Genomic DNA, 26,346 nt, shown 5'->3' with positions numbered 1-26,346 from the left:
GAAGGACTTGAATGCCTGTGTGGCACATCGGTACTTAGCCTTACAGCCTTTTCAAGAAGGACTATTGGAATGCAGGCTTCCTTTCAAGAGCCAAAAAATGCAGGCTCTGCAGTGAGTACTCTGACAGGCCCACCCAAGGTGGGTGAAAGAAGAAAGGATACCATTCCTTTGGGGTCAGAGGCCTGCAGCTGGCTGGCTGATTAACCCTGCCTGCTGCACCTGAGAAATAAACTGGAACTTAATGCGCTGACCCTCATAAAAGAGGAAATTGAATATTTCTGATATTAAGAATATAGATGTCATTTTTGTCTAGAGAACATACAACTACTCAGTAATCAGTTTTTTTTATTTTTTGGGGGAAACCAAGTCACAATGTTTATTCCCTATGCAGTTCAGTACTCCATGTTTCTAAATACTTTATTAAAAGCTAATTCCCTGTGTACCTTTTTAATAAAGACAAATCTGTCAGGCTTAGTGATAGTTGAACATATTTGACAAACGTAATGGTGGCCTTTTGCAGATGTGTAATATTAAACTGAGGGTAAGTATTTAACTCTGTTCTTTGTCTATTTGCCTGTACACAGTTGGGCCTTGATCCTACAGGGAGTTACACCCAAATGGATTTGCGGGCCCAGGCGGTGCTCATTGCAAGAGTGGAAGCTCCGTGTGTTCATGCATTTGCCCGTAACAAGAACTTCCTATATTGTCTGACCCCAGGCTTTTCAGGTGGGCCAATTTTCCTTTTCCATTACGAATTAATGTCTCACCTGGCAGTAGCTGCTAGACTAGGGGCAGCTTCTCCCACCCTGAGCCCAAGAGGAAAGCAGTAAGGAAAATGTTCCAGCTGGTCCCCCAAGCTAGGGACGAACCAGCTGGGTGGGGAGGGAGGCCAGAAAGCGCAGAGGGTGTCTAGAGCAGGAGCGCTCGCTGGCCCCCAGGGATGTCTAGGGAAGCTTCAGCCACAAGGCCCAAGTGACTCAGGCCTCCTCCTGGAGCCCCACCCCCCGCCACCCCGTGGGGGCGCTACAGGCAGGGGCCGCGCGCGCGCGCGCGCACTGAGCGTTCTGTCTCCGGAAGCGGCACCGTCCCCTCCTCCCCGTCGGGGCTGCTCGTTCCAGTAGGTGACGCCATCCGGAAGTGACGCGCCCTCTGACGCCAGAGACACCGGACGTGCCCGCCTGGGAGAGTAAACACGACGAGCTGACGGAAGGCGAAGCTGCGGCCCTGCGGGACTCGGGAGCCGCCTCCATCTTTAAAGCGCCGGAGCCCGCCGCCTACGGGGCACGGAGATGGGGGGCGTCCTGGGCCTGTGCTCCATGGCGAGCTGGGTACGTGGGGGCGGGGTAGCGCGCGGAGCCTGGGCCGGGGCGCGTCAATCCCCGGTCGCCTCGAAGGGCTGCGGCCGCCTCCCGCTCTGCCTCCCCGCCCCGACCCATTGTCTCCCCCCCCCCCCCCCGCCCCGAACCGGAGCCAGCGCCGGGGCTTTGCCCGGTCGGGATGTGATTTCCCCCGAGCGGTGCCGCCGCGGGGCTGCGCTGCCTGACCCGCAGTTGCACCGCCCCTTAATTCCGCCTCGTCTCCCGCCCTGCCGCCGTCTCAACAATAACCCCCGGAAACGGGCGTCTCCGGTGACTTAGGTTGGCCCCGTCGGTGCGGGGCCCCAGCCGCGCTGCCCTGGCTGCTGACGCGGCGTGTTAGGAGCTAGCAGTGTTTGCTGCCCAGGAATATGTTTGAGCTTTTCTTCCGCTCCCCACAAACAGTGAAACTGGAGCGGGGGCCCGTACTGAGTGTCCCAGACTTCCTGTAAAAATGCTACCTCCATGTTGTTGAAATTAGACATGACTGATTCTTGGATCACTTGGCAGTAGCTGCATCCTCAGCAGCTGTGGTCCTCAGCCAGAGGATTGTTCTCCTTTCAGAAGTTTGATTTGTCTTACGTACCCCCAAGTTTCACTTCACTTAAAAATTTCTTGCTTACAAAATCAGACACAAAAATACAAAAGTGTCACAGCACACAATGACAGAAAAATTACTTACTTTCTCATTTTTACCATATAATTACAAAATAAATCATTTGGAATATAAATATTTTACTTACATTTTAGTGTATAGTATGTACAGCAGTATAAACAAGTGGTTGTCTATGAAATTTTAGCTTGTACTGACTTTGATAGTGCTTTTTGTTAGCCTATTGCAAGAGGAGTTGATGTAGTCCCAGAAGACCTCTGTGTACCCCTAGACCTCTGTGTACCCCTAGGGGTAACTGCTGCGTAGCATCTTATCTCTCACCAAGACACTTTTGTTATTGCAGCACAGTCTACAATGATGTCATCATCATACCTACCAAGCATTGTTAGGTGCTGATGCTTAGTCCTGAATGCTCAAAAGCATGCTACTTAAAAACAATTCTCCTTAAGACTTAAAAATTCAGTGAAAAATACATTAACTATGACAACTACTCTGTGTGGGCAAGCCGTTTTTCTAAGATAGTTCCAACTGGCTACCTTGATCTTTATCCTGTGTACTACTGCAATTTAGTTGCTATGCAAATAGGTAGAATAGGGAGCAAGAGCAGTCTTAGGAGATCTTGGGTAATTTTTTTTAAGTCAATGGGACTTAGTATCCTGAGTAATTTAGGTGTTTTTAAACAATTTTTGCACCTTGTTTTGGATGAAATACCATTGATTTAAAACCAAAATGTGATGTACAAGCAGATATTCATTCTGACTTCTGAAAAAAGTAAATATCATGTGCTAAGTGCAGAAATAAAGCCAGTGAAAGTGAAGTGAAGGAAATACAATAACTAATTAGGTTATTGTAGGACATTTTGTTATTTAGTAAAAGCCATTTACAGTTAACTTGATCTGCCATTGGATATCAGACTCCTGCTTGCATGTGCAGCAGACTATAATGATGCAGAAATCAACAGTGGATCTCCTTTATGCAGAATTAGTTAAGGAAAGTGGAAATTTTAATTTTCTAATTTCTTGTTAAATTGGTATGATGGTAGTCATAGAATTGTTAATTTATTAAATTTAAGTTTTCTTGCTGATACAGGTGTAAATATATTAGTAAAACCAGATGCTGTGTATACTTCTAACAAGGCACAGAGATCCTCTTTAAGTGTCTGCAGTAGAAAAATGAGGTGTTACGAAGTGTTAACTCACATGTTAATATGTTAAACTGCTTAGAGATGGTGACATGATTAGACATATAGTCATGTTTTAAATTCTGCTAACTGGTCCTGGTTAACTGTTGGGTAACTTATTTTTTTTAAAAAACAGAGAGTCCTGTAGCACTTTAAAGACTAACAAATTTAATTTCTGTGTGCATAAGCTTTCTGATTTCTATTTCTTGCATCTGATGAAGTGGATTGCAGCCCACGAAAGCTTATGCCTGCAGAAATTAAATTTGTTAGTCTTTAAAGTGCTGCAGGACTCTCGTTGTTTTTGCTGTATACAGACTAACACAGCTACCCCTCTGGAACTGTTTTTAAGATGACTCTATTAACTGCAAATGGTGTTACCAATATACATCATGTGAGTTAATGCATTTCTTAACGTAACTTATTTTCCCACTGTAAACAGTGCCTTTCTGACCACTGAATTCTAGCTCTAACAAGGCCAGGGTATTTGGATGAGTGTATTTAGAAAGTGACCCCTGTGCACTCATTGAAAATAATCTGAGCATTATTTTGTACAGAGTGACTTCCAGATTCAGCTGGCAGCCCTCTGAGCAGGAATATGTGCATATACATGTGACTTTGTTGAAATGGACTTGTTGTTGCTTAAGCTATCACTCTTTTTCTTCTCTTCTCCCTAAAACACAAACAAACCAACTCTTCTGTTCCTCAATTTCTTCCTTAATCAAAATGCTGGATAGCTAAATACGTGGAACACGTGCAGTGTACAATGGCTGTCACAGTTACGGGGCTAGCTGCACCTCTTTGGTCTCTGTGAGAGAAACCCGTCTGATGTCTGGCCTCCTGCCTTTACCTCTCCTGTGGTGGAATCAGACAGTTCTCCCATTCTTAGACCAAGTCTTGGGCTACTGTACCTTGTGAATCAACCTGCTGAACCATCTGGTTAAGAACTTGAAGTTCTCTCCTTCAGTGGCATGTGACTATGGAGATCACACAGCCTTTTAAACTAATGTATTGTCTAATCTTAGTTGTAGGAACAAAGCATAACGGGGAAAAGGCTTTTAAAGCAGCAAGCAGTGTGCACACATCTCTTACCAACCATCCTCTGATGGGTACATGAAGGCCTGACTTATTCAGATACTTCAGCTAGTCCTGGATGTTTTTGTTCTTCTGTGCAGCTCCCCAACAATTGCCTCCCCACTTAGAGAATCACTTTTTATCTAGCCAGAGTTCTTTGTTATCTTTGTTATCTTTTTGGTCCTGTTGTCCAAAACCAGTTTGGTGGACCTCAGTGGGAGGCAATTTAGTTGCAGGGCCAATGGCTGTCCCATTGTCCTGGGACAAGCCCCAAATGTTTGCTGAGGGGGTGTCTTATCTAGAGTCATTAGTTTTGCTTTCCTGTTTGTTTCCTAACAGCCCTGTTGATTTAACACAGTGTAGTCATACAGTAAACATCCCAGCATTTTACCTAATATTGTCATATGGTAAACATCCCAATAACCAGATCAACATACAGTATTAATAAATGGTTACAGAGCAGCTCCACGTCTATCACAATGCTAAATTGAGTTTTGATTGATGGGTTAGCTTGAAGCAGTGGTCTATACTGTAATAACTATGGTTCATACTGCAATGTGCCATGGACAAAAATTCTTTTAATCCTAAATTTAGTGCACTCTTACTACATATAATAAAATGGTGCAAATGATAACTGGTTGTTTCATCTGTTGATACTTTTTCCCCAGATATGAGTGGAATTCTATACGTGGAGCACATACTTTGCCTGCCCAATTTGCACAAACATATTTACTTGCTAAAAAAACATTGGCCCATTCATTCCTTTTTATTGTATTTCCCTGAAATGAAGAGTGGCTTTAAGAGGCAATTTTAATATTATAAAAACATAATTTGCATGTCTTCACTTTCAAGGACCTTTATAGCTTATCCCTATCCTGTTTGTCTTAACTCATTCAGTTTCAAAGGTTAGCTTCCACATCTGATTGACCCATGATGCCAGCCTCCATTGCCCACTTGTTAAATTTTCAAACAAGCACCATCATGTTTTCTTCCATACTACCCTTCATACTTGGGAGGAGATCTCTGAGTGAATGACTTCTGACCCCAGCCCTCTTCTGAGCAGTGACTCTTTTGCCCAGACAGTGCTGCATCAAGTCTCCAGCAGCAGCAGCAGGTGAAGTTTGCTCAGTGACTTCTCTGCCACCGTTTGATCCAGCAGGAGCCAGAAATTTTGGGAAAAGCATAACACGTGACTCTGGGATATGGACAAAAATATTCTGGGTTATGGGTGGTGGTTGAGGAACAAGTTGGTTTTGGAGCATCATGTCGGACAGGTTAAGATCTATGTTAGAGCATCCAGTGGTGGCTATATAGTATAAGACAGTGTTTGTCATTTTCAGGCTCCCACCAGCCACAAATACCCTGTAACAGTACCAGTCAGTTGTCTGCCATCTGCCCAGAGACATCTTGAGCTGTAGACCTTAATGGAAAAATCAATAGCAGAATCAAAAGGGTATTGCAGCCTTTTATGTGCAGCAGTGGAGGGCAATGGGTCTATGATTGCGCTATCTAAGTACTGTAACTCTCCTGTAGCTTTATTTACACTCTTTTTGAAAGGTGCTTTTGTAGTAGAGTACTGGGATAGGTCTTGGCTGCTCTAATGATGAAGAACAGCAAATGTAGAGGAAGAGGGTAAAAAGGATTGGAGGGTTGGGGGTAACTACAAGACCAGAGGAAACACTGAACTAGTATTGAGTGATTCTGATATTGTAATCTAACACCTCAACTGAAAACTTCACGACCATCAATAATTTAGATATTAATCGCCCACCCGCATCACCCACCATAGAATAAAACAATGTGCTTTTTCCTTTTAACTAAATTACATTGAAAACTACATTGAAAAAGAAAATATTTCAAGGCAATCCATATTCCTAGATATTCCTTTCAGTTGTTATCATATGATTGACATTCACTTGTGGAGTCCCAACCGCATTTAATACAATCTTCGCCTGTGAGTGGGAGAACACTGCTAAGAGACAAATTGTTATAGGTTTACAGTAAAATGATATACATTTTTCTATTTAAGAGCAGACTGCATCCAGATGTGCTAAAGCAATGAGTGAGTGAGTTATTTTGTCCTCAGATATTTTTCCTCGGATATCAGTGGAAAAAGTGGAAAGGAATACTATACAACTGAAAATACTTGCTAGATATGAACTAATTATGTGTGCATTCCGTTTTTGTTTTGCTCTTGGATTTTCTAATGCTTTCTAAATTGTGCAAGTTAATCAAGTAATTGGGAATTGCCTGATGTGTCTTAGTTTGAGTAGCTGCCATACTCTCTCAGTAAACAATATATTTTTAACAGAACCATTGGACTATTTTGAGCAGAGGGTTGGACTGGATGACCTCCTGAGGTCCCTTCCAACCCTAATTTTCTATGATTCTGTGATTTTATTTATTTATATTAGAGTGGTTCCCAGAAACCCCAATAAGGTTTAAGGTCTATTCATGCCCGGTAATGTACAGAAATGTAGAAAAGGACTGTCCTTCCCCAAAATATCTGAATATATAAATAAAATAGCCCTAGAACACAAACTGTTTAACAGATTTCTCCAGCAGAGATTTCTTAACTGAATAAGAAGTGACAATAGTGCAATGTTTAACCCTCCCCCAATCCTCCCAAAACACCCCAAACCTGTAAACTTTCTCCAAAGAGGTTAACAATTGCCCTTGAAAAACAGAAGTAATCTACTTTGTGCATTGATGCAGTCTTTATAACCTTTGTAATAGTAGGTTTCAGTGTAGAAACCTAATCCCTTGGAACATTCACTGGGCTAGACAAAACAATAGGAAATACATGCTATAGGGAATTATCTTGCATTAATAAGGAAATGGGCTAGATGACCTTAAAATATTTTCCATCATTAACAATCCATGTATCCTGCTTAAACTTTTGAATAACATCATAACAGCTCATACCTGTGTAAATTAAACTGGTCTATAATCTATTTTTCCTCCAGATACCATGCTTATGTGGCAGTGCCCCATGTCTGCTGTGCCGATGCTGCCCCAGTGGAAACAACTCCACCATAACTAGGCTGATTTATGCTTTCTTCTTGCTTCTTGGAGTGAGTGTTGCCTGTGTAATGTTAATGCCAGGAATGGAGGAACAGCTGAAGAAGGTCAGAATATTTTCCTGCTGTTATGTTTTGGTAGAACAGATGTTGCAAATAGTTAATTGACACCATGAAAGCAAGACTGACTTGATGCTATGAAGTACTTGCATTGTTATCAGTAAACATACTTGTAGTGTTATTTGGAGTCATCAGATGTGATGTAATTACAGATAGCCTTATAAGTTCTGTTTAAGCACAAGCACTTGGATCTTGGGTGTGGGTGTGTGTGTGTGTGTGTGCTTGCTTTATATATATATATATATATATATATATATATATATAAAAAGCAAGCAGCATCAGCGGCCTTCAGAAATAAAGTTGGGTAAATTGGGTCTCTTGAATTCTCAAATCCAAGAGCTGCTCCAATGCAACACAGTTGTATGAATAATTTATTGAATAATAATATCTTCTAGTTACATTGTGTTCTACTTGCTAAATTTTAGCTTTTAAATCTGAGAATATATAAAGTGAAATGATTTTTCTTAGGTGACACGTTTTTTGCTGATGGGAATAAGAAATAATTTATATTGCAATTCATCTGATTCAGATAATTGTGACTTTTTTTCTAATATCGCTGTTAGTCATGTATTGAACAGGCTGTTGTAGTTACATACTAAATCAATCCTTGTATCCTTCATTTTGTTGAATCTTAGTTTTCCCAATTAAATATCATAAATCTGATATGGATTAAGGAGTGTATCTTGTGGTCTTGTCCTTTATTAAACTCAAAGTGTTTTTAATGCTCTTTATGCTATGGTAGAGTAACCACTTTAAAATTTGTGTGAAAGTCATTTCAACCACTTGGCAAAGATCTATTGCAGCCTTGTAAAGTGTGATTTGCAGTACATCAGACTTTGAAGAGTTCTTGCTGATATTCTGATATGGACCCAAACAGACACTGTCAGCTATATTTTTGTAGTTATCCCTGATACTTTGTTCTTAATTGACTGCAGTGCTTTTTTGGAGGCTATTTTAATTGTTTTTATGTGTCCAAAAGAGATCTAAGCATGGCTGTCTTCTGTTTTGTTGCCATCATAATAGTTGTTGTCGGCAGAAATATTCATGTGTCTGGGGCTATTAGTTGTTGTTTCAGACCAGCAAATTGAACTTAAGTTCCTTTGTGAGTCCCAAAAAATTGATGGTGGCTATTGTGTTTTCTGAGTTTTCTTGGTTATTTTTGTTTGTTTGTTTTTTAAGAATTCTAACCCACTCACAGAATTAATAGTTTTTAAAGCAGACTTAATCTGCTTGATGGACTATCTGCAGCTCTCCAATGTTGTATTTTTAAGTGATGTATGGTGGTGTAAATAATTTTACAGAATTAAGTGATACATATTTTTATAAATAAATACAAATACATATTTCCTCATCAGAAGCATTTTAGAGAACACTGAAACATTTTGTGTTACTCAATCATAGATTCCTGGGTTTTGTGATGGAGGGACTGGAACAACTATTCCTGGTGTACATGGCCATGTGAATTGTGATGTCTTAGTCGGATACAAAGCAGTGTACCGTGTGTGCTTTGGCATGGCCATGTTCTTCCTTCTATTCTCCTTGTTGATGATCAAAGTAAAGAGCAGCAGTGATCCAAGAGCAGCAGTGCACAATGGGTAAGATATAAGAACAACAACTGTGGCTGTTTAGTATGTGTGTATGATATATCTATTTGCGAAAATAGTAACCAGTAAATAAACACACCAGTTAGATCTACTGTGCTATGAAAAAGGAACTCTTTAGCAGATGGAAATATAATGCAGGCTCACAAATAAAATATTTTAAGGGAAGTCATACTAGATCAGTGTGCATCAGTGAGGGAAATGAACATGCTTATGCACCCCTTCAGTTGTAAGAGCTTATTTTTCAGAGTTTGAATTACAGCTATGGGAGATCTAATTTCAAGACTACAGAAGTTCTGCTTCCACCCATTCAAGACAACAGAAATTCCAAGAAGCCCAAAAATCTTCAGTCTAATTTACTGGTAGAAAATCACAATGAGGAGTTAGCTAAAAGCTCTTAATTGCCCAGCAGTTTTATTGCTAAGACATTGACATTCCTCATGATTTGGATACCTTTGGAGTCTGTGTTAAGCTGCACAATGCAGTGTTACCTCACAGCTTTTTGCTAAAAACTGCAAAGATAGAATAAGGGAAATTCTTAGCGACATAACAAGTCTCTTATTCTGCCCCTTCTCTTTCTTTTCTGGTAGAGAGAAATGATTTTGTACTCATTGTACTTTCAGATGGGTTTTTTCCATATTTTATTATACTCATATCTAGGATAACCTAACCAAACAATTGTAAAATGACAGTTATTCATCTTTCACCAGCTCCACTTGTGAACAATATAGTTATTATACCAGTGGTATCCAAACTGCTGTCATTAGAATATGGCTCAAAACACGTAAGATAGTTTCAACAGTTAGCACCCATAGTAACAGGTGTTGAACAGAGTGTTTTCAAGATAATTATACTGCAGAACATGATGATTCACTTGCTATTACCCTCAAATAACCGCACAATAAGGAAAGAGTGATTCATTACAATAGAAAAGACAAGGCAATCTCTAGCATGAGGAGATAATATATTTTGTAGGTAGGGTTTAGCTGCTTGGGTCCTGTTGAGCTCATAGTTTGCATTTCATTGTCTAAATTTCCTGAAATTAATAAAGCTGTATAGAATTGCATTCCTATGCTGCAGGGGGGAAAGCAGTTAAGACTAGGGATGTAAAAATTCCTTTAATTAATAATCCATTTAAACGTTCTAAAAATCTATTGAAAAGCATGAGGGGGCGCCGGCTAGGCTTACTGAGATGCAGCTGGGCAGCTCTTGTTCGCGGGGTGGCGCCAAGACCAACGCGGCTCCACTCCCCCCCGCGCATGTAGAGCCACAGCTGGGCAGCTCTGGCTTGCCGGGAGCTGCCCTGAGCTCAGCTCCTCCCAGTTCTCCCCTCCCCTAGGGCAAAGTTTAAATTAATTAGTAAATGGTAAGACAGCTGCTTACAGTTTAAACGTTTAGCCACTTGCATCCCTTGTTAAGACAGACCATTACAGCCAGCTATGCTTTATTTACTTGTTTAAATTGTTTCTTTAGATTTAAATAATAAAAAGACACTTAAACAAAGGTTCTATATTGTAAATGCAATTGTGAGGGTAATATCTTCTGGATTTAAAAGCAAATATGGACAACAATGAGCCATGAACAATAATTCAGCTAAGCCAGCCATATACAAAAGCTCCTTTCTACCTCTGCCTTCCATCATTCTGGGCTTATACCCTCAAACCTCTCTGAAATAAATGGCTTTTGCAGCATGCCTTTTATATAAGCAAGAGGAGGAAGTATCCACCATGCCAGGAGACGATTAGCATCTTTAATTTTGCTTACTAATTATGACAGACTCACACTGTGATATATGTAGGAGTGGATTCCTGGAGCCCCTGTCTTTCTTGCACAAACATCATCATCTAGCATGGATGAAATTGAAAAGGACACCTTTTAACAGAGCCTGTTTTTTTTTTTTTTTTTAAAGCACTTTTCTTATTAAAATCATATACAAATTCTGCGTGGCATGAAACCTTTTAACCTAAGAGACCACTTCTCAAATAACCTGTTGTGGCAGATGTCTTTGTCCTGAAGACTCATAACATGTCTGTTTTTGAGGCTGAACTGTCAGATAAATTGCTGTGCTGTTTCAGTCCTACCACTGGAATTTACTTCTCTTGGCAGCCTGCCAGAGTCAGTCTAGCAACCTTCTGAGCACCAGGCAAACATATGTAGGGAGTTTAACTGTTGTTTTGTTATTACTGAAAAATTACATAGTAATGTAGTTTTAAACGTTTCTTGCAGAAATAGTAGTTTCCTCAGTGGTATCCATTAAGGATAATTGTATGCAAATAATGTCCTTTAATTTTGTAATTATGCATGTATCTTCAAAGATGCTAAAATCAGAGACAGCAAGATTGTACTGCAGAACAGAGACTTTGTATTTATCCATAAATATCCATCAATTTTTCCACATTGGAGCCATCAGTGTATCTAGTGGGATAGTTATTTTATTTGTGTAAATTCATAACTGCAAAATTAGTGCTGACTGTGCAGTTCCTCTTTTATCAGGGTAATCAAAACAAAAGCCAACAGAACACCAGGAGCCTCTATGTAAACCAGCCATAATTCTTGGAATGCTTAGCAATTTTAGGTTGTAGGAATACAGTATTCTTCCCAAGGGTTAAATGAGGTAGGCACATAGAGGTCTCTAAGGTTTTAGGTAATCTGAAAAGGATCTGGAATTAAGGATGTCATTTATGCAAAGCTTGAACTTCCTTTTATCAAGGTCCTTTTTCCAAGCTGATGAGGAGGAAATCAAACTCCACACATGGATTCAGAAATTGGAGCTAATGCATTACAGATTGTATGATTAATGCACTGACTCATCCAGGTTTAGATTGTATGATTAATGAACTGAATCATCCAGTTTTAAAATAAGCTTTGCCTGCTTTTAAAATTCAAATATAGCCCCCCCCCTTCTGTTTTCTCCCCTCTAACAGTTTAAAAATGTAAAAAAAAAAGGCCCCAAAATTGAAACTTATTCCTCGATGAAACTGGATCATGTGTCTTCAACCTGGGGTGTCAAAGGATCTCAGCATGAAAACCACTCAACTAGATCTTAATTTTGATGTCATGGCTTGTTGCTTTGTGTGTGTTATTGGACATATATATGCCTCTGTATTATTATTATTATTTTATTTATTTATATTACCATACCACTTAGGAGCTCTAGTCATGGGTCAGGACCCTATTATTGTGCTATGTGTCTTTTGAGCTGTATTAATTTTTTATGGATGGAGCTGATAGCACTACCTATAGTTAAGGTTGCCCAACATTTCCTGTTGTAAGATCCTTTCTCCAGTTTGTTATAACTTTGCCCAACTTTGACTATCCAGACTGAAGTTCTCCATGGTGGGTGTCTGTCTCAGGCTGAATTTTCTTTAAAAATTTAGCAAAAGTGGTTCAGCCAGTTCTGAGAACAAAATTAGGGAAATACGTTGTTTTGCCTGTATGTGTGGGTGTTGCATCCATTTTGTTGAGAAGATCTTGTCTCTCTTCCCTTTGGAGTAGGGTCTTGGAATTTGGAGGACAATTCCCTCTGTGTCACATGTATCTTTTGCTTTACCTATGTGGGGGGAAGGGAGGGAGGGAGGGATACCCAAATATAGCTAAATTATTAGTTTTCAAATTAGCCTGTCAAAAATCTGTTTGCACATGCTCAGGAGAGACTTGTTGGTTTGGAAGCTACATTCTTCGATTCCATCTGCACTGAGCATGCTCCCCTCCAGCCCAGGTCTGCAAGGGCTGATGACTTTCCTGACAGTTGCCACTTTTGATTGTGGGCCACTGCAGTATTAGTCACAGAAACTGAGACCAGGGGGCTGAGAGGGGAAGGGATCTAAGGACCAGTTCAGGGGAAGGTGGGTTCTATGAAGAGATGGAATGAGGGGTGGATTGGGACTGGTTGGTCAGGGAGACTGCATGAAGGAGTCTGAATGGGTGGGGGTTGGGGTTAGGATGAGGAGCCTAGAACAGGAGACCCGCAGTGGGAGCTGGCGGAGATGGGGTGAGTGGGATGCTGACAGGGAGCCTATGGGGTGAAGTAGAACTGTCTAGATTAGGAATCTAGGAAACAAGTACAAAACCTCCACTTCAGCAGTTTAAGATTATAAAATGGGAAGACATTATTAAACCTCCCACAAAAAGCTAGCAACCTGTAAATAAAAAAATAAACTTAAAAAGGGAATCAAATAAAAGTGGAAATTGTAATTTTTATCCACCCTGGCGTCAAGGGTATGGTACTATGAGTGGGGCATCAGCACAAGAGTTTGAACTGACATCAGACTCAGAAACCATGTGTGTACAATCTGAACTGAGAACAAAAACTGCCTAGTCAAAACTCTTCCTTTCTTGATGTTGTTGCGTTGTCTCACTACAAAAGATATTTTAATTTAATGAGCAGAATCTCCTGTGTTCTGTGTGTACATTTCTCAGATTTGCACAAATAATCTTTACTTCCTTGTATATTTGAAATGCAAGTTTAAGTAGGCAATCTTTAAATCCCGTCATTTCAATTAATTAATTCTCATCTACATTTTGACCTTCTGAATGCTTATAAAGTATATCAGTTATGAAAGCACAAATGCAGTTTATTACCCTACATCCCTTGATGGTTTTTTCTTCTTCTTTAGATTCTGGTTCTTTAAATTTGCTATAGCAGTAGCAATTAATGTTGGAGCTTTTTTCATCCCAGAGGGACCTTTTACAACTGGTAAGATAACACTGAATTACATCTTATTGCATGTGATGCAGTTATAACTTCTTTTAAAATAAACGTCTTTAAGTGTAGCTGCAAACCCTCTTTCTCACTATAGGTTTTTTTTCTACACTTCTAGGAAGTAAAAATTAAGACTGAGCAGTAAAATTTCCATAGCTCTGAATCGATTGTCTGATTTTTCTTTACAGTATGGTTTTATGTAGGCATGGCTGGCGCCTTCTGCTTCATTCTTATTCAGCTGGTCTTGCTTATTGACTTTGCTCACTCTTGGAATGAGTCTTGGGTTGAAAAAATGGAGGAAGGAAATTCAAGATGCTGGTATGCAGGTAACAGAGAACTTCTATCCCATTTCAATGTGCATTTTGAAAAGGTGAGATATACCAATATAGTGTATAATGCCATTTTGCCAGGAATATAAGGTACAGGAGAGATTCTGCTTTCATAAACATCATTTTCTCTCATTCTATAAATTCGGCCCCGTTGTTTATGCTATATCTGCGTTTTTACTAGGTACCAAATAACTTCTCAGTAATCAAATGTAATGTAAAAGAAATCTACATTGGTGCAGAGGTTAATGTTAACTATGAATTTTGTATTTTTTTTTAACTCTCAAGCCTTGACTTTCAATAATTCTGTTTAGTGACTATAAAATAAAGCAAGCTATAGCGGTTCCATGTTGATCGTAACATCACAACAAATTTTTTTTCTGTAAGCCTCTCCTCTAGGTCCCATAGAGTATGTATGGTGAGTGGGGCAAAATAGAGAAGACAGAGTTAAAATCACTTTACTGGAGTTATAAGATTGTAATAGGTGATCATAACATTTATTTAGTTTATTTCAGGAGGCAACAATGGCCTAGTTGGCTTAGTTTTCTTATTACCTGGCAAGTATGCTTTTTGAAAATGTCGTTTAACAGATTCATGTAAGCCTACATAATTCTACAAAAGATGTCTGGAATAAGAGTATTGAGAAATAAGATGCTTATAAATGCCTCTCCATAAATCCAGATTTCATTGACTTTATTTGGGGGGCAGTGCTGTTAATCGGATTTAATTTAGACACATTGCTCCAAGCTTACTTTATCTTGCTTTAACCAACTCCTTGGTAAAGAAGCCTGTACAAATAATACCCAGTAGAAGTATTGGAGCAGTAACTAAAGCTTCAAGTTTTCCATTGGTGGAAATTTGTCTTTATGATGCACCTTGAGGCATCAGGCAGAATCAGGGTACCATTGTGCTATTCAAACAATATAAAAAATTATCCATACCCTAAAGAATGTATCTGATTTTAAATTTTTGAAACATTTTCTTTAAATTTCAGTGTTTTAAATGTGTCCATAACCATTATCTGATACAATTTTGTAGATTCATAGTATCACAGCAGTCATAAAGCATTCCTTAAAGATAATAAAATATGCTTCTTTTAAGCAAACATAACTCTTTTGTTTGTCTCTCTTCACAGCTCTGCTGTCAGCTACAGCTCTAAATTACCTTCTGTCTCTGGTTGCTGTTGTCTTGTTTTTTGTTTATTACACTCGCCCAGAAGGCTGCTCTGAAAATAAGGCATTCATCAGTGTAAATATGCTGCTGTGTATTGGGGCCTCTGTAATGTCAATTCTGCCTAAGATCCAGGTATATTATGTTACTAAGTGTGAATATTTTTTTTAAACCCAGAAACGTCTCTATAGCTAACATTTTAACCGTGAACATTTTGTCAGCTGCCCAATTTATAGTTTTCTCCATGTCTCTTGCATGTAGGAATCTCAGCCAAGATCTGGTTTGTTGCAATCTTCAGTGATCACAATTTATACAATGTATTTAACCTGGTCAGCTATGACCAACGAACCAGGTAAGCTTGTCAGATTTTTTTTTTAAAGGCTGTATTCTTTGTAAAGATGTAGTAACTTTTTGTAAAGTTATTCAGAATGCTAATGACAGGAGGGAAGAAAATTTTAAACTAAAAAGAAAATACTCTCCTTCATAGTCTTTCCTTCCTACCTATATACACCAAAAACCTAAACTTATGTTTCTCATATATTTGGGGGACCCATTTCATAGAATGTAGGGTTGAAATGGACCTGGAGAGGTTATCTAGTCCATCCCTTTGCACTGAATTAGGATAAAATATACCCTCAGATGTTTGTCTAACATGTTCATGAAACCCTCAAATGACAGAGATTCCACGACCTCTCTAGGTAACTTGTTCTAGTGCTTAACTATCCTTTATAATTTGAAAGCTTTTCCTTTGCTGCAAACTAAGCACATATGTTGTCTTGTGGATAAAATAGTATTTGAACATGTAATGAAAGAGTATCATACATAAGGGGACAGTTAAGGTTGTTGGGGTTTTGTCATTTCCTGACTTTCAGGAACTTCATTTTGCAACCATAATGTTCTTTTAATGTGAGGGGTAGGAGGAGAGAGTTTGTATGGAATTTCCTAGTGTTATTAAAAGAAAAACCAAGAAACAATTCCATCATGTTCAACTCTTTTCCTGATAGCATTAAACATGGTATTGTTCAGTATGTACAGTCAGAGGTAGGACCTTTGGCTGAGCTAGTCCATGGCCAACTTTCTATACCTTAGCTCTGAAGGAGTTTTATTTTCTTCAGTTTGTCATCTCTCATATGTATCTATGCTTTATTGTGTGGAAGGATGCAGGACTCACTACAGATGTGCCTATTCTCTTTTACAAAACACCAATAGATCATTATTTGGCCGTTAAGAGATCACATGACATCATTTATGTGTACATAGGAAAACTCTTTTCAAAACAAAACCCAAACCTCTAGAACTTTCATAAATCGTGAAATTTTACCAGAACACTAAATGGTCTCTCTCCCGAATAAATTTTAAGTTTCTATTTCAAACCACTTCGGTGCTACTGCCGTTCAAAGGAAGTGTCACTCTTTTTATAATGGATATATGCATGGGTTTTATGCTCTTGGTTTGAAACAACTAAATTCTTTTTGCTCAAAAATTCAAAAATTTCTCTGCAGAAAACAAATTTGAAAATATCTGCCAAATATTAGCCTTAAAGTTTAAAAAAAACAAAACAAAAAAAAAACTTTAGAATGTAAATGCTTATGCATCCTTAACTATAGGCATTACTTTGTGCTTCACCTATGTTGCTGCTGTTCGTAGACGCTAGTCTAGTCATCAGCTCTAACTGAAATAATTATAAGAAAGTAGGAGCACATATTTACTCAGGTCCCTCTCCTGTGTTTTATCAGTGCACACTGCAGTTTGGTAATTGTTGGTAAATATAGTTGAGCTTTCTTTCAGGTATCTGAAATCTTCAAAATGCGTGTGTTTGAGGTAGTACTGGTTAGTACTAATTGTATAGTCTAAGTGCTTGTCTAAACATCAGGCATCCTCACTACAGAAGTGTGATTTCTAAAGTGCAATAATGTGCTGTACAATAATTGATCTGCACACGAGGGACCTTTTAATACATGCCAGCAGGGTCTACGCAGATCAATTAATGCGCAGCATATTAGTGCACTTCAGAAATTACACACCCGTAGCGTATGCGTATGTTGCTGCTCTGTGTAGATGAGCCCTAAGTGGTTGCCATGTTTGGCTGCTGGTGCGTAATACTTTCGGAATGCTGAAGAAAATGCAGTGTATTTCTGCCAGAGTTCAGTAAAGGGGAATGTCAAACACTTTATACATTTTTGTTTATAAGGAAACATTAACTTCAAAGTATTTCCCTTTGTCTCCTCTAACACCTTTCTTGTATTGACATGCCATAATTGTCATTAGCTTGCTGTATTATTTTGTCCTATCCGTGCTTTTTATTAAGTCATTCTTTTGTTTGACAAAGTTCTGAATTTGCGAAACTTCTGCATTTACGTTGGACATGAAAATTCCTTATATTACTGTGTGTTCAGTGTGGAAATAAATATATTTTGCATAACTATTTGCCCTGTTCTTGTTTTGTTTAATTTCTAATGTAATATCCTTCCCAACTCAGAAAAGAAATGCAATCCAAGCTTGCTGCGCATAATTGGCTACAACACCACCACTATTCCGAGCCAAGGTCAGGTTGTCCAGTGGTGGGATGCACAAGGAATTGTAGGACTTATTCTGTTTTTGCTGTGTGTGCTGTATTCAAGGTGAGGTGAATTCAATGGGATTTAAGTAAATTGTGCTACTGCTAATTATCAGATTACTGAAATTAGATTTTTATTTTGATAACTGTATTGTATTCATTCCTCTGAAACACAGCATCCGGACATCCAATAACAGCCAAGTTAACAAGCTGACTCTAACCAGTGATGAATCAACACTGATAGAAGATGGAGTACCCAGAAGTGATGGCTCTCTAGATGATGGAGATGATGTCCAGCGTGCTATAGATAATGAAAGGGATGGAGTTACTTACAGTTATTCCTTCTTTCACTTCATGCTTTTCCTGGCCTCACTGTATATCATGATGACCCTCACCAACTGGTACAGGTACAGTTGGGTTGTCTTGCACGTTAATTACTGGTACAACACTACAGTTTTGGGGATTCAAATTATATTTTCAGATGTCTCAAAAGAGAGACATCCTTTTTGGTACATATACTGGATGGGAATTCTCAAGGGGTGCAGCACTTATTGCTATGTATAAAAAGAATTTGTAGTTGAAAACTAAGCTCTTATTTAGTGGCAGGGGTCATCATTGTTAAGGGTGAGGTTCTGCCACCCTCAGGTAAGTGGAGTAGCTCCACTGGATCAATGGAACTCTGTTGAAGTATTGTACTACCTGAATAAGGATGGTAGAGCCACATTTAACTTGTGACCCATTTACTGAGAGGTCATTGTAACACCCAGGAAACTATTAAATAGTTTATTTTTTAAGCTTTGAACACAAGGAATTTTTTGTTTAAAAACGAAATTGTAGACTGGTATGTGGGATAATGGCTAAATGTTTGTCTTGGGTTTCACAGAATACTCAGAACTGAATAAGCAGTGTGTTTTTAAAAAGGAAAAAAACCCAAAACAAAACCACACAACCCATACATTTAATGCTAGGGAAAAGTGTAGGAAAATGGACAGAATTAAGAAGATTATAGATACAATTATTTCACTTTGCAGCTGTGTTCTGAAATTTCATTGCAAAGGGGTGTGTGTGTGTGTGTGTGTGTGTGTGCGCGCGCGCGCGTAAAATTGTGAATTTGGGGGCAGTAATTTCATCAACAGGATCTGCCAATATAATGTCTAAGTAATGACTAAGATTCTGTAAGAACAGCAAGAAGAGAAACTTAAACAAAAAATCTTAAGAAAATAACTTGCAGTGGAGTCCCACTCTGGATCTGTTGCTTCTAAGCCATGATGGGTTTGATTTGACTCACCCAAAATGTTCAGCATCTTTTGAAAGGGGCAAAAGTCAGCCTGCATGATTGTTGTTTCATAGCCAGTAAATACAGCCCAGGTCCTGTCTGTCCACAGATATGATCACAAGTTCATTGCAGCTACTCCTGTTTTTTGTTTGCTTGTGTGCCTGGTTCATTTTCGCAATGTTTGACTGGCCTGTTGCATCATGTGTCATCTTACACTCCACTGACATCCTTCAGTTTTTATTTCTAATTTTCTTAACTCTTATATTTCAAAGTTGGGTTATGTTTGTCCCATCTGTCTAGATGGATGCAATTTTTCTAGTTATGGCAAATTTTCTGTTGTGGCTGGTTGTTTCATATTCTGTCTTCTTTCTTTGGATTTTTTTAGTATGGGGAAGCTTCCCAAGGGTTTCAAATGTAGTGTACAATTAGAAAATATCTGCACCTGACAAATATAATTGGTATCATTTGCATCTTAAGGGATCATGAGGATGATGGAAGGTACACATCAAGATGTTGCTCCAGCTGTCAATGCCTGGGCAAGAACTTTGCTGTCTAGCTAGTTTCTCTTGACGTTTTCAGTAAATCTAAGTTGGCACTGAGTGTTTTGAAGAGCAAGGAATGAGTTATCAAGAGCTACTCATGAAGCAATCTGTTTAAAACAGGATTGTAGTGCCTTGAGGCATTTGAGTGCTATACTTAAGAGGAATCCCTCTGGATGGGATGCCAAGACAGCTGATTCTTTCTACTTAGGAAATCAAAGTGGAATCTGGAGCTATGCTTGGGATACTATTTTTTTTTTCTGCACAAAGGAGAAGGGAGAAAAAGCTGACCCATCTCAGGGGGCTTAAGGTTCCCACTTTTATCTATAGGAATTTTAAGATTTTCATAGATATTGGAAAGATTAAAGAACTTTAGGGCAGGTCTCATGGAATTTCTTATAACTTTGGCCCCTGGGGATCTGATATCAAAGCTCTTTTACCTAATCCTGGACTAGATGGCGAAGGTGTAGGATTGCACTCTGAATACAGCAGGGTGTCACTTTTTACTGAGTGTAGCTGATGTATTCTTCCCAACGGGGCAAGGTAGAGAATGTATTATCCAAGTTTACTGTCTGTTCATCATCCTTGGACTTTTAAGTTTAGATGTTGGGATGTTACCACCAAGAAAGTGTACTTGTCTTTTTTTGATAGTGACCTCAAAAACCTCTATAACTACCAGCAATAATGACTGGTCCACCTCACACTAAATTTCAAAATAAGGTGGATTTATCATAGACTCTTGCCAGAGGATTTTCAGAATTTCACTCTGATTATTTAATTCTCATGTCCATGCTGTTGAAATTTTTAACTACAAATATTGATGTAAAAACACTTTTCTTGTTAACTAGAGCACACCTAGCCCCTGAATGTTCCAGCAGACAGTTTTGTTTGAACATTTTATTATTGAGTACATGTCAGAAAACTGTATTTAAATGACTGGATGATCATAATAGTTCCTTAACAACTCCAAGATTGTGTAATGGCAAATTCACCAGAAGATGGTTGTTAGCCTCAGATCTCTTCCTATTCAGGAAATGTGTTGGACAGCCAAATAGAGCTCTGTGTGCATGTAAATAAGGCATTATTGACGGGACTAAGTGTGGTGCTCTGAATTCAGGTTTGGTCTAATGCAGAATCTATGGCCATGTCTATACTGATGCCGCCGCCAGATTGATCTTTCTGGATCGATTCAGCGGTCAGTATAGACCCGTTCAATCGATAAGGAAGTCGACTGAGTAAATCCATTCCCTCAAGTAGCATAGCGCTGCGTCCCATCGGCGCAGCGCAGTGTAGACAGTGCGCAGAAGGGAAGCAGAACAGTCGACATGAGTTACGCAAGCTACTCTGCATAGTTTGCATAACTCCTGTCAACTGCCCCCGAATCGCCAGGTAAGTGTGGACCAAGCCAGAGTTAGGAGTTGGTGTTGCCTAATTTTTCTTCTTTGCCTTTTTGGGGAGGAAGTAGTTCAGGTATTGAAGTTTTTAATTCATAATTACAGTTTATAATTAGAGGGATCATGTTTTTTATTTTTGTGGCATCTTAGTCTCACACTATGCCTGTTGTTCATTACAGCAGTGGTACCCTAAGATTTTTACCCAATGCTCCCCCTTATCCCTGGCTGTGCCCCTCAGCTGGGGCTGGGAGCAGGGCCACAGTCCAGGCCGGAGGCTGCGGGCCCGGCTGTGCCCCCCCCCAACGTTCCTCCGCACCTTTCCAGTTTGGGGACCTCTGCATTACAGTAATGCTCAGATACCACATCTGGCACATAGACATTTTCAACAGCATGAGTTTCTATTTGTAACTGTTTTATTACATGTTTCTAGTCAGCATTTTTCAGAGGCTTCCCTGAAGGTTCTAGTGCCAGAGTGAGAATTTGTTGCTCCACGTGTCCTAACAGAAAAAATGATCTGTAATTCTTATCCAATACATCTGGTTATTTCAGAGGATGAGTACGCACCTTTCAGTTATCTCTTCCGAGTTAGGATAAGTTAGTGGGGTCTTTTTAGTGTTTGTAGCATATAGAGCTAGCTCTAACATTTCATTTTACTCAGCAGTAAAGCAGAGGAACCTGTGGACTTGTATCCGGTAAGACAATAGCTAAGCATTTAGCATAAGGCTTTAAGGCCTGTGAATTTTGGCACAGATAAAGATTTGACAGTCATCCTGATTTTTGGGGAACTGGGAAAGGTGTGTTTAAGTGGGGAAGTTTTTACGAGATAAGTGCAAGAAAACTGAACTGATACTAGGCTTGGATATTTTAGGATAAAATGTTGGCAAATGCTTTACTGCAAACTTGCCTTGGCAATGAATTGATGTGTATATAGTTAGTTGAAGTTAATATACTAACCTATAGGATAAAGATACCTCAACATTATTGGGGTGAGGAAGTTAGATATGGACAAGGGAGGCTGGGCATTTGTATGAATATTCATGACAGCCCATGGCCCTATAATAAGTGAAACCACCATGTAGAAGGAGATCTGGAACACTGGATTTATTTGGCATGCCAGGAACAGAGTTGAACCTTTGTCTCTTACCACCCTCAGTGTGGGTGTCTCCGTTGTGTACACTTGAGTTCCCAGACAGACATTGAACTTAATCTTGATTCTGTTATGCCTCATTCTGGAACTAGAACCACACCCCCTAGTTCTTTAAATCAAAATTAATTGGAAATCAGTAATAATAACCAGAAACATATCTAGGTTCAAAAGGAATAGGGAAAAAGCAGTTACTGGTAAAGGAAATGTCATGTAGGCTTGCTTGTGCTTCCTGCAGAACAGGGGAGGTGTTCTAGGGGTTTAAAACTTTGAGCTAAATCAAATCCAACCTATCTATAACACCACTTTACTTTCAGATAACAGAAATCACAGGTAAGTGACTCTCCCTGTAACTTATCTTTTTTTTTTTTTTTTTTCCCAGTCCTGATTCTTCCTATGAGACGATGATTAGTAAATGGCCCTCTGTCTGGGTGAAGATATCTTCCAGTTGGATTGGCATTGTGCTGTATGTGTGGACTCTGGTGGCTCCGCTGGTTCTTACAAACCGTGACTTCGACTGAGTTGTGCTTCTCCACTGAAGGCTTCAGTTCATTTCCTCACTTGTTGAAACTAACAGTATTCCAGACTAAAATGTAGTTGTAAATATGTGCGTGTGCTACCCTTGTAGTAGACTGTGCCTTGTTCTGCATGATTACCTTTAGATCATATCCTCTTGCCATTTTGCTAAATGACTTTTCTAGCCAAGCTCAGTGATTACTATGACATTGGGTTGCATAGGAGTACTTTAGGTTTAGTGCTGTGGGTGAGATAGATGTAAAATCAGTCATTTGAAGAGTTTGTCGTGGTCTGCCCCGCCAATGCAGTAAGTAGTAAAAGGTGCAAGAAAACCTTGCTTGGAACTTTATTTAATTAAGATGGAGTTAAAAACAGTATTTTTAGGAGAAAATTTAAGCAAGTTAAGGCTGCCTTTGACAATTTGTGTTGCCTTGTTTTCAGAGTCAACTTTCAGTAAGTATTGAGCATTTAGACCAATTAAAATGGTGCGTTTTACACTTTTGTCTCATCTCTTGCAGCCTCTTGGCACTAAGAGTCTGATTTCACCACATAATATATATTAATGCATTTAGCTTGAATGCGAATTGCAGGAATTTGAACCTGCAGTTTCAGAGAAGTTAATGTTCTCTTTGGAGCTAGTGCCTGAGACACATCGTGTTGCTGACAAAAGGACAAAGAAAAAATAAACGTGCTTTGAAGATTTGGCCCCAAGAGTCTAAGACATGGGTTTACAATATACATAAGTATTCTTTAAATAGTTTATATATTGTTAAGTTATGCTCTTTGGCTCTAATTAAGCTGAGTTTGCAAGGAAAGTAGCAAGCCTGTGTGCAAATGATAGTCACTTGCTGGGAGTGACAGCACATGCTCATGATCAGAAGTTAGGAGAAAAGGCAGTGCTGAAGTTACAGCAACTAGAGACTTGCATTCTATAGCTGCCCTCAACAAAAATTTTACTTAATCTTTAAGTTCGGGGTATTAAAACATGATCTGTTTTAATATATTACATAACCTGTTTCTGCTGGTGTGTCCCTTGCCAGCAATGGACATGTGCCTGGATTAGCATACTCTGGGCAAAGTTAACTAGTTAGTCTGATTTTATAAAAAAACAACCTTGTTTTGTGCAGTTTTTGAAAATTTTAAATGCCACTGTGCTTGCTGCTTTGTAATCAAAGTACATAAGCTGTGGTGTGTGTATGTATATATGCGTGCTCTGCTAGTGGTTATCTTGAGACTGACAGGCTTAGTGGGAATGAACCCAGAGCTGTACTTCAGCAGTCGTCTTCATATAGTCTACTGTATGGTGGTTCTACTGCTGTCTTATATCGCTAATTCTTGTCTACATCATTTAAAGCTTTTATTCTAAATCTGCTCTCACACATACTGGCATAGGCTAAGCAAGACTGATTTGTTAGTCAGAACCAGTGAAATTTGGAGGCAGATGAAGCCCTGATATTGTGTACAGTCTTTTTGAATATATAACCTATCAATAAATTCAGATAAAGATTTGGCTTTATTTCTTATGGCTACAGAGTAGTCAGGCTGTAGTTTGCACTGAAGACTAAACTACTAGAGTAAAAAGAGCATTACAAAATGGTGTTCAGAAAGTTCATGTTTCTCTTAACAGCCGGTAAGTTCTGTAGCCTGGATGAAGAGCTTTTCCTACAGCAGGCACCCCTCTGCTATTCAGAATAGCAGGGTTCATGAGGGGTCCCCCCCCTTCAAGCCACCAGTCAAGTCTGACTAGCACAGATAGGGATAAACTGCTTTAGTGCAAATTGCCTGCATTCAGCGTTTCCATTGATGGCTAACTTCCTACTACAGACAAGATTGTAGGTAGATGACACCATTCTTACATACAGAATGCAAAAATAAGCTTAACCATAAACCAAGTGTAAAATGAAGTTTGTGCTTGAAACTCCAAATAACATTAAATAGTAGGAACAATAAACTGGGCTGCTGATTGAAAAGGGTAGGAAGTGTAACGAGCATTTTTAAAGCCTACCCATCAATCCCGTTTAATTCCTGAGCTAGTGCAGACACTGAAGACAAAGACAAATGTCTTGACTCAGCTGTAGTCTAATAGCCAGGTGTTTTGCCACTTGGCAGCAAATGGATCTGGCTCATTTGGTTCCTTCTAATAGTTAGCAGTAGCAACATAAATGGGCAGTGCTCACTTTAATTTGGAATAACTTCTCATAGTGTTGCCTGTACTGCTTCCATGGTGCTATACTTCTGCCTAGCTTAGTTAAGGGTTTTCTTCACTGCACCAGTTATCTCAAGCGGCTGAGTTGTGGTTTGAGTTATACATTGGGTAACACCAAGGACATGAAGAGAAGCCCTTAAATGCATCTCAGCCAGCTGCCTGTACCTATACTATATTTGAATTAAATGTCTACTGTACATCATTCCCTTAGGCACCAGTCCTGAACATTGGTTTGAGCTACTTTTGTGGTCTCTGAAATCAGTGCATAGACCAAAGGCAAAGCATAAATAACACAACACACCCAATGTTGGCTGACCTTATGCAGGAGCAGTGAACATCTTGAAAACTGAACAGTGAAAATGACGAAGCACAATCAGCTAGTCCACATAGCTCTACAACATGCTATACCTAGGTTCTGGGTTGCAAGGAACACTTCATGTCTAGTCCTACCTCACTTGCATTAATACAGCATTTATCAGCTCTCTCCATCTCTTAAACGGTCTAATCTCCCTGAATACATATCAAGCTATAACTTGTTTCTTTTGGGTCTGCCTTTCACTAAATACCCAATTAAGTAGTATTTAGTGACATTAACTTGATAAACCAAGAATTTAAGTAATCCATTAAGAATATTTAAATAGTACATTTTTTCAGGCCACATCAAAATTGTTTACTAGGTGTGTTAGCTCCCATGGTACAGCAGTATATGAGCAGAATCCTCTTTGGGGACCGTCACCTTGCTGAGGTGAAGGGGCTTGCATGTTCTAGTGATCTCAGAGCTATGTTGTTGGGAGGTTTGTGTTCCTGCAAGGGTCGCCCAAGGCGAATAGAGCTATGAGGTGGTCGCAGACAAAGCACGTGCCACATCCCTCCACCTCCCAAGTCCTCAACGGTGGATTAAGCAGAAGTGCCTCTTGAACCTCCATGGCTGTGAAAGCCAATGACAGCTGATGCAAGCTGGAGAGCTCCAGTCACAGATCTTCCTTCCCCTGCCAGTGGGTTCCAGACCTCCAATTTGTCATGTTTGTGCACTCACTATAGGTACACCAGCCTCCCCATGTTAAATCACATGCATGCAGGCTTTTACCACAGGAAATGTTTCCCAACCTGCCAAATCCTGTGGTGATGGACTAGTGGTGACAGACAGGATTAGTGAATTGGGCAGTCCCTGGGCCATGAATCTGCACATAGATGGCAGTAGTTAGATGGTCATCTGGCACCTGGACTGAGATGCATGCAATTCAGCATGACTGAGCAGGCCTCTAAAATCACCTTTGCTCACCCTGTATAGGGAGAGGTCTAGAAAAGGTGCCCTAAACCTAGGCTGTCTCATCCTCTCCTGGCTGGATTACCACATCTACTGGGATCACTGTGCCTGTGGTTGAAATTATAAAAATTTCAGATCATGACCTAAAGGAGGATGCCAAGATTCAGGTCTATAAGACAGTTGTCATCCTTACACTCCTTGATGGAAGCAAAACCGAGGTGACTTACTGACACCTTAAGGGCGTGGAGAGGCATCACCAATGCCGCCTCCGGAAGTTGCCTTTGCAGCA

At 39.6% G+C, this 26,346-nt stretch overlaps 1 protein-coding gene across 1 annotated transcript; it reads left to right on the top strand.

Annotated features, from left to right (window-relative positions):
- The first annotated feature begins 1,165 nt into the window (after nucleotides 1-1,165).
- SERINC1 (serine incorporator 1) lies at nucleotides 1,166-24,090 on the top strand. Its single transcript, XM_067546673.1, has 10 exons — nucleotides 1,166-1,328; nucleotides 7,186-7,347; nucleotides 8,761-8,954; nucleotides 13,577-13,656; nucleotides 13,851-13,988; nucleotides 15,124-15,293; nucleotides 15,420-15,510; nucleotides 17,638-17,779; nucleotides 17,892-18,122; nucleotides 22,451-24,090. Exons 1-10 carry the CDS (start codon nucleotides 1,290-1,292, stop codon nucleotides 22,587-22,589), a joined length of 1,386 nt encoding a protein of 461 aa, XP_067402774.1. The 5' UTR covers nucleotides 1,166-1,289; the 3' UTR covers nucleotides 22,590-24,090.
- Nucleotides 24,091-26,346: the final 2,256 nt, after the last annotated feature.

This window comes from Emydura macquarii, unplaced genomic scaffold (assembly GCF_026122565.2).
Source record: "Emydura macquarii macquarii isolate MOO-44397 ecotype Brisbane River unplaced genomic scaffold, CSIRO-AGI_Emac_v2 contig_1146, whole genome shotgun sequence".
Classification (NCBI taxonomy): domain Eukaryota; kingdom Metazoa; phylum Chordata; order Testudines; family Chelidae; genus Emydura; species Emydura macquarii.
Note: the sequence above shows the minus strand (reverse complement) of the source record. Positions and strands in the feature narration are given on the sequence as shown.

Excerpts from the sequence above, each read along its gene's own strand:
- SERINC1 (XM_067546673.1), top strand. The coding sequence starts at position 1,290 with ATGGGGGGCGTCCTGGGCCTGTGCTCCATGGCGAGCTGG. Across the intron at positions 1,329-7,185 it reads TGTGCTCCATGGCGAGCTGG|ATACCATGCTTATGTGGCAG; the intron begins GTACGTGGGGGC and ends TTTTTCCTCCAG. Across the intron at positions 18,123-22,450 it reads ACCCTCACCAACTGGTACAG|TCCTGATTCTTCCTATGAGA; the intron begins GTACAGTTGGGT and ends TTTTTTTCCCAG.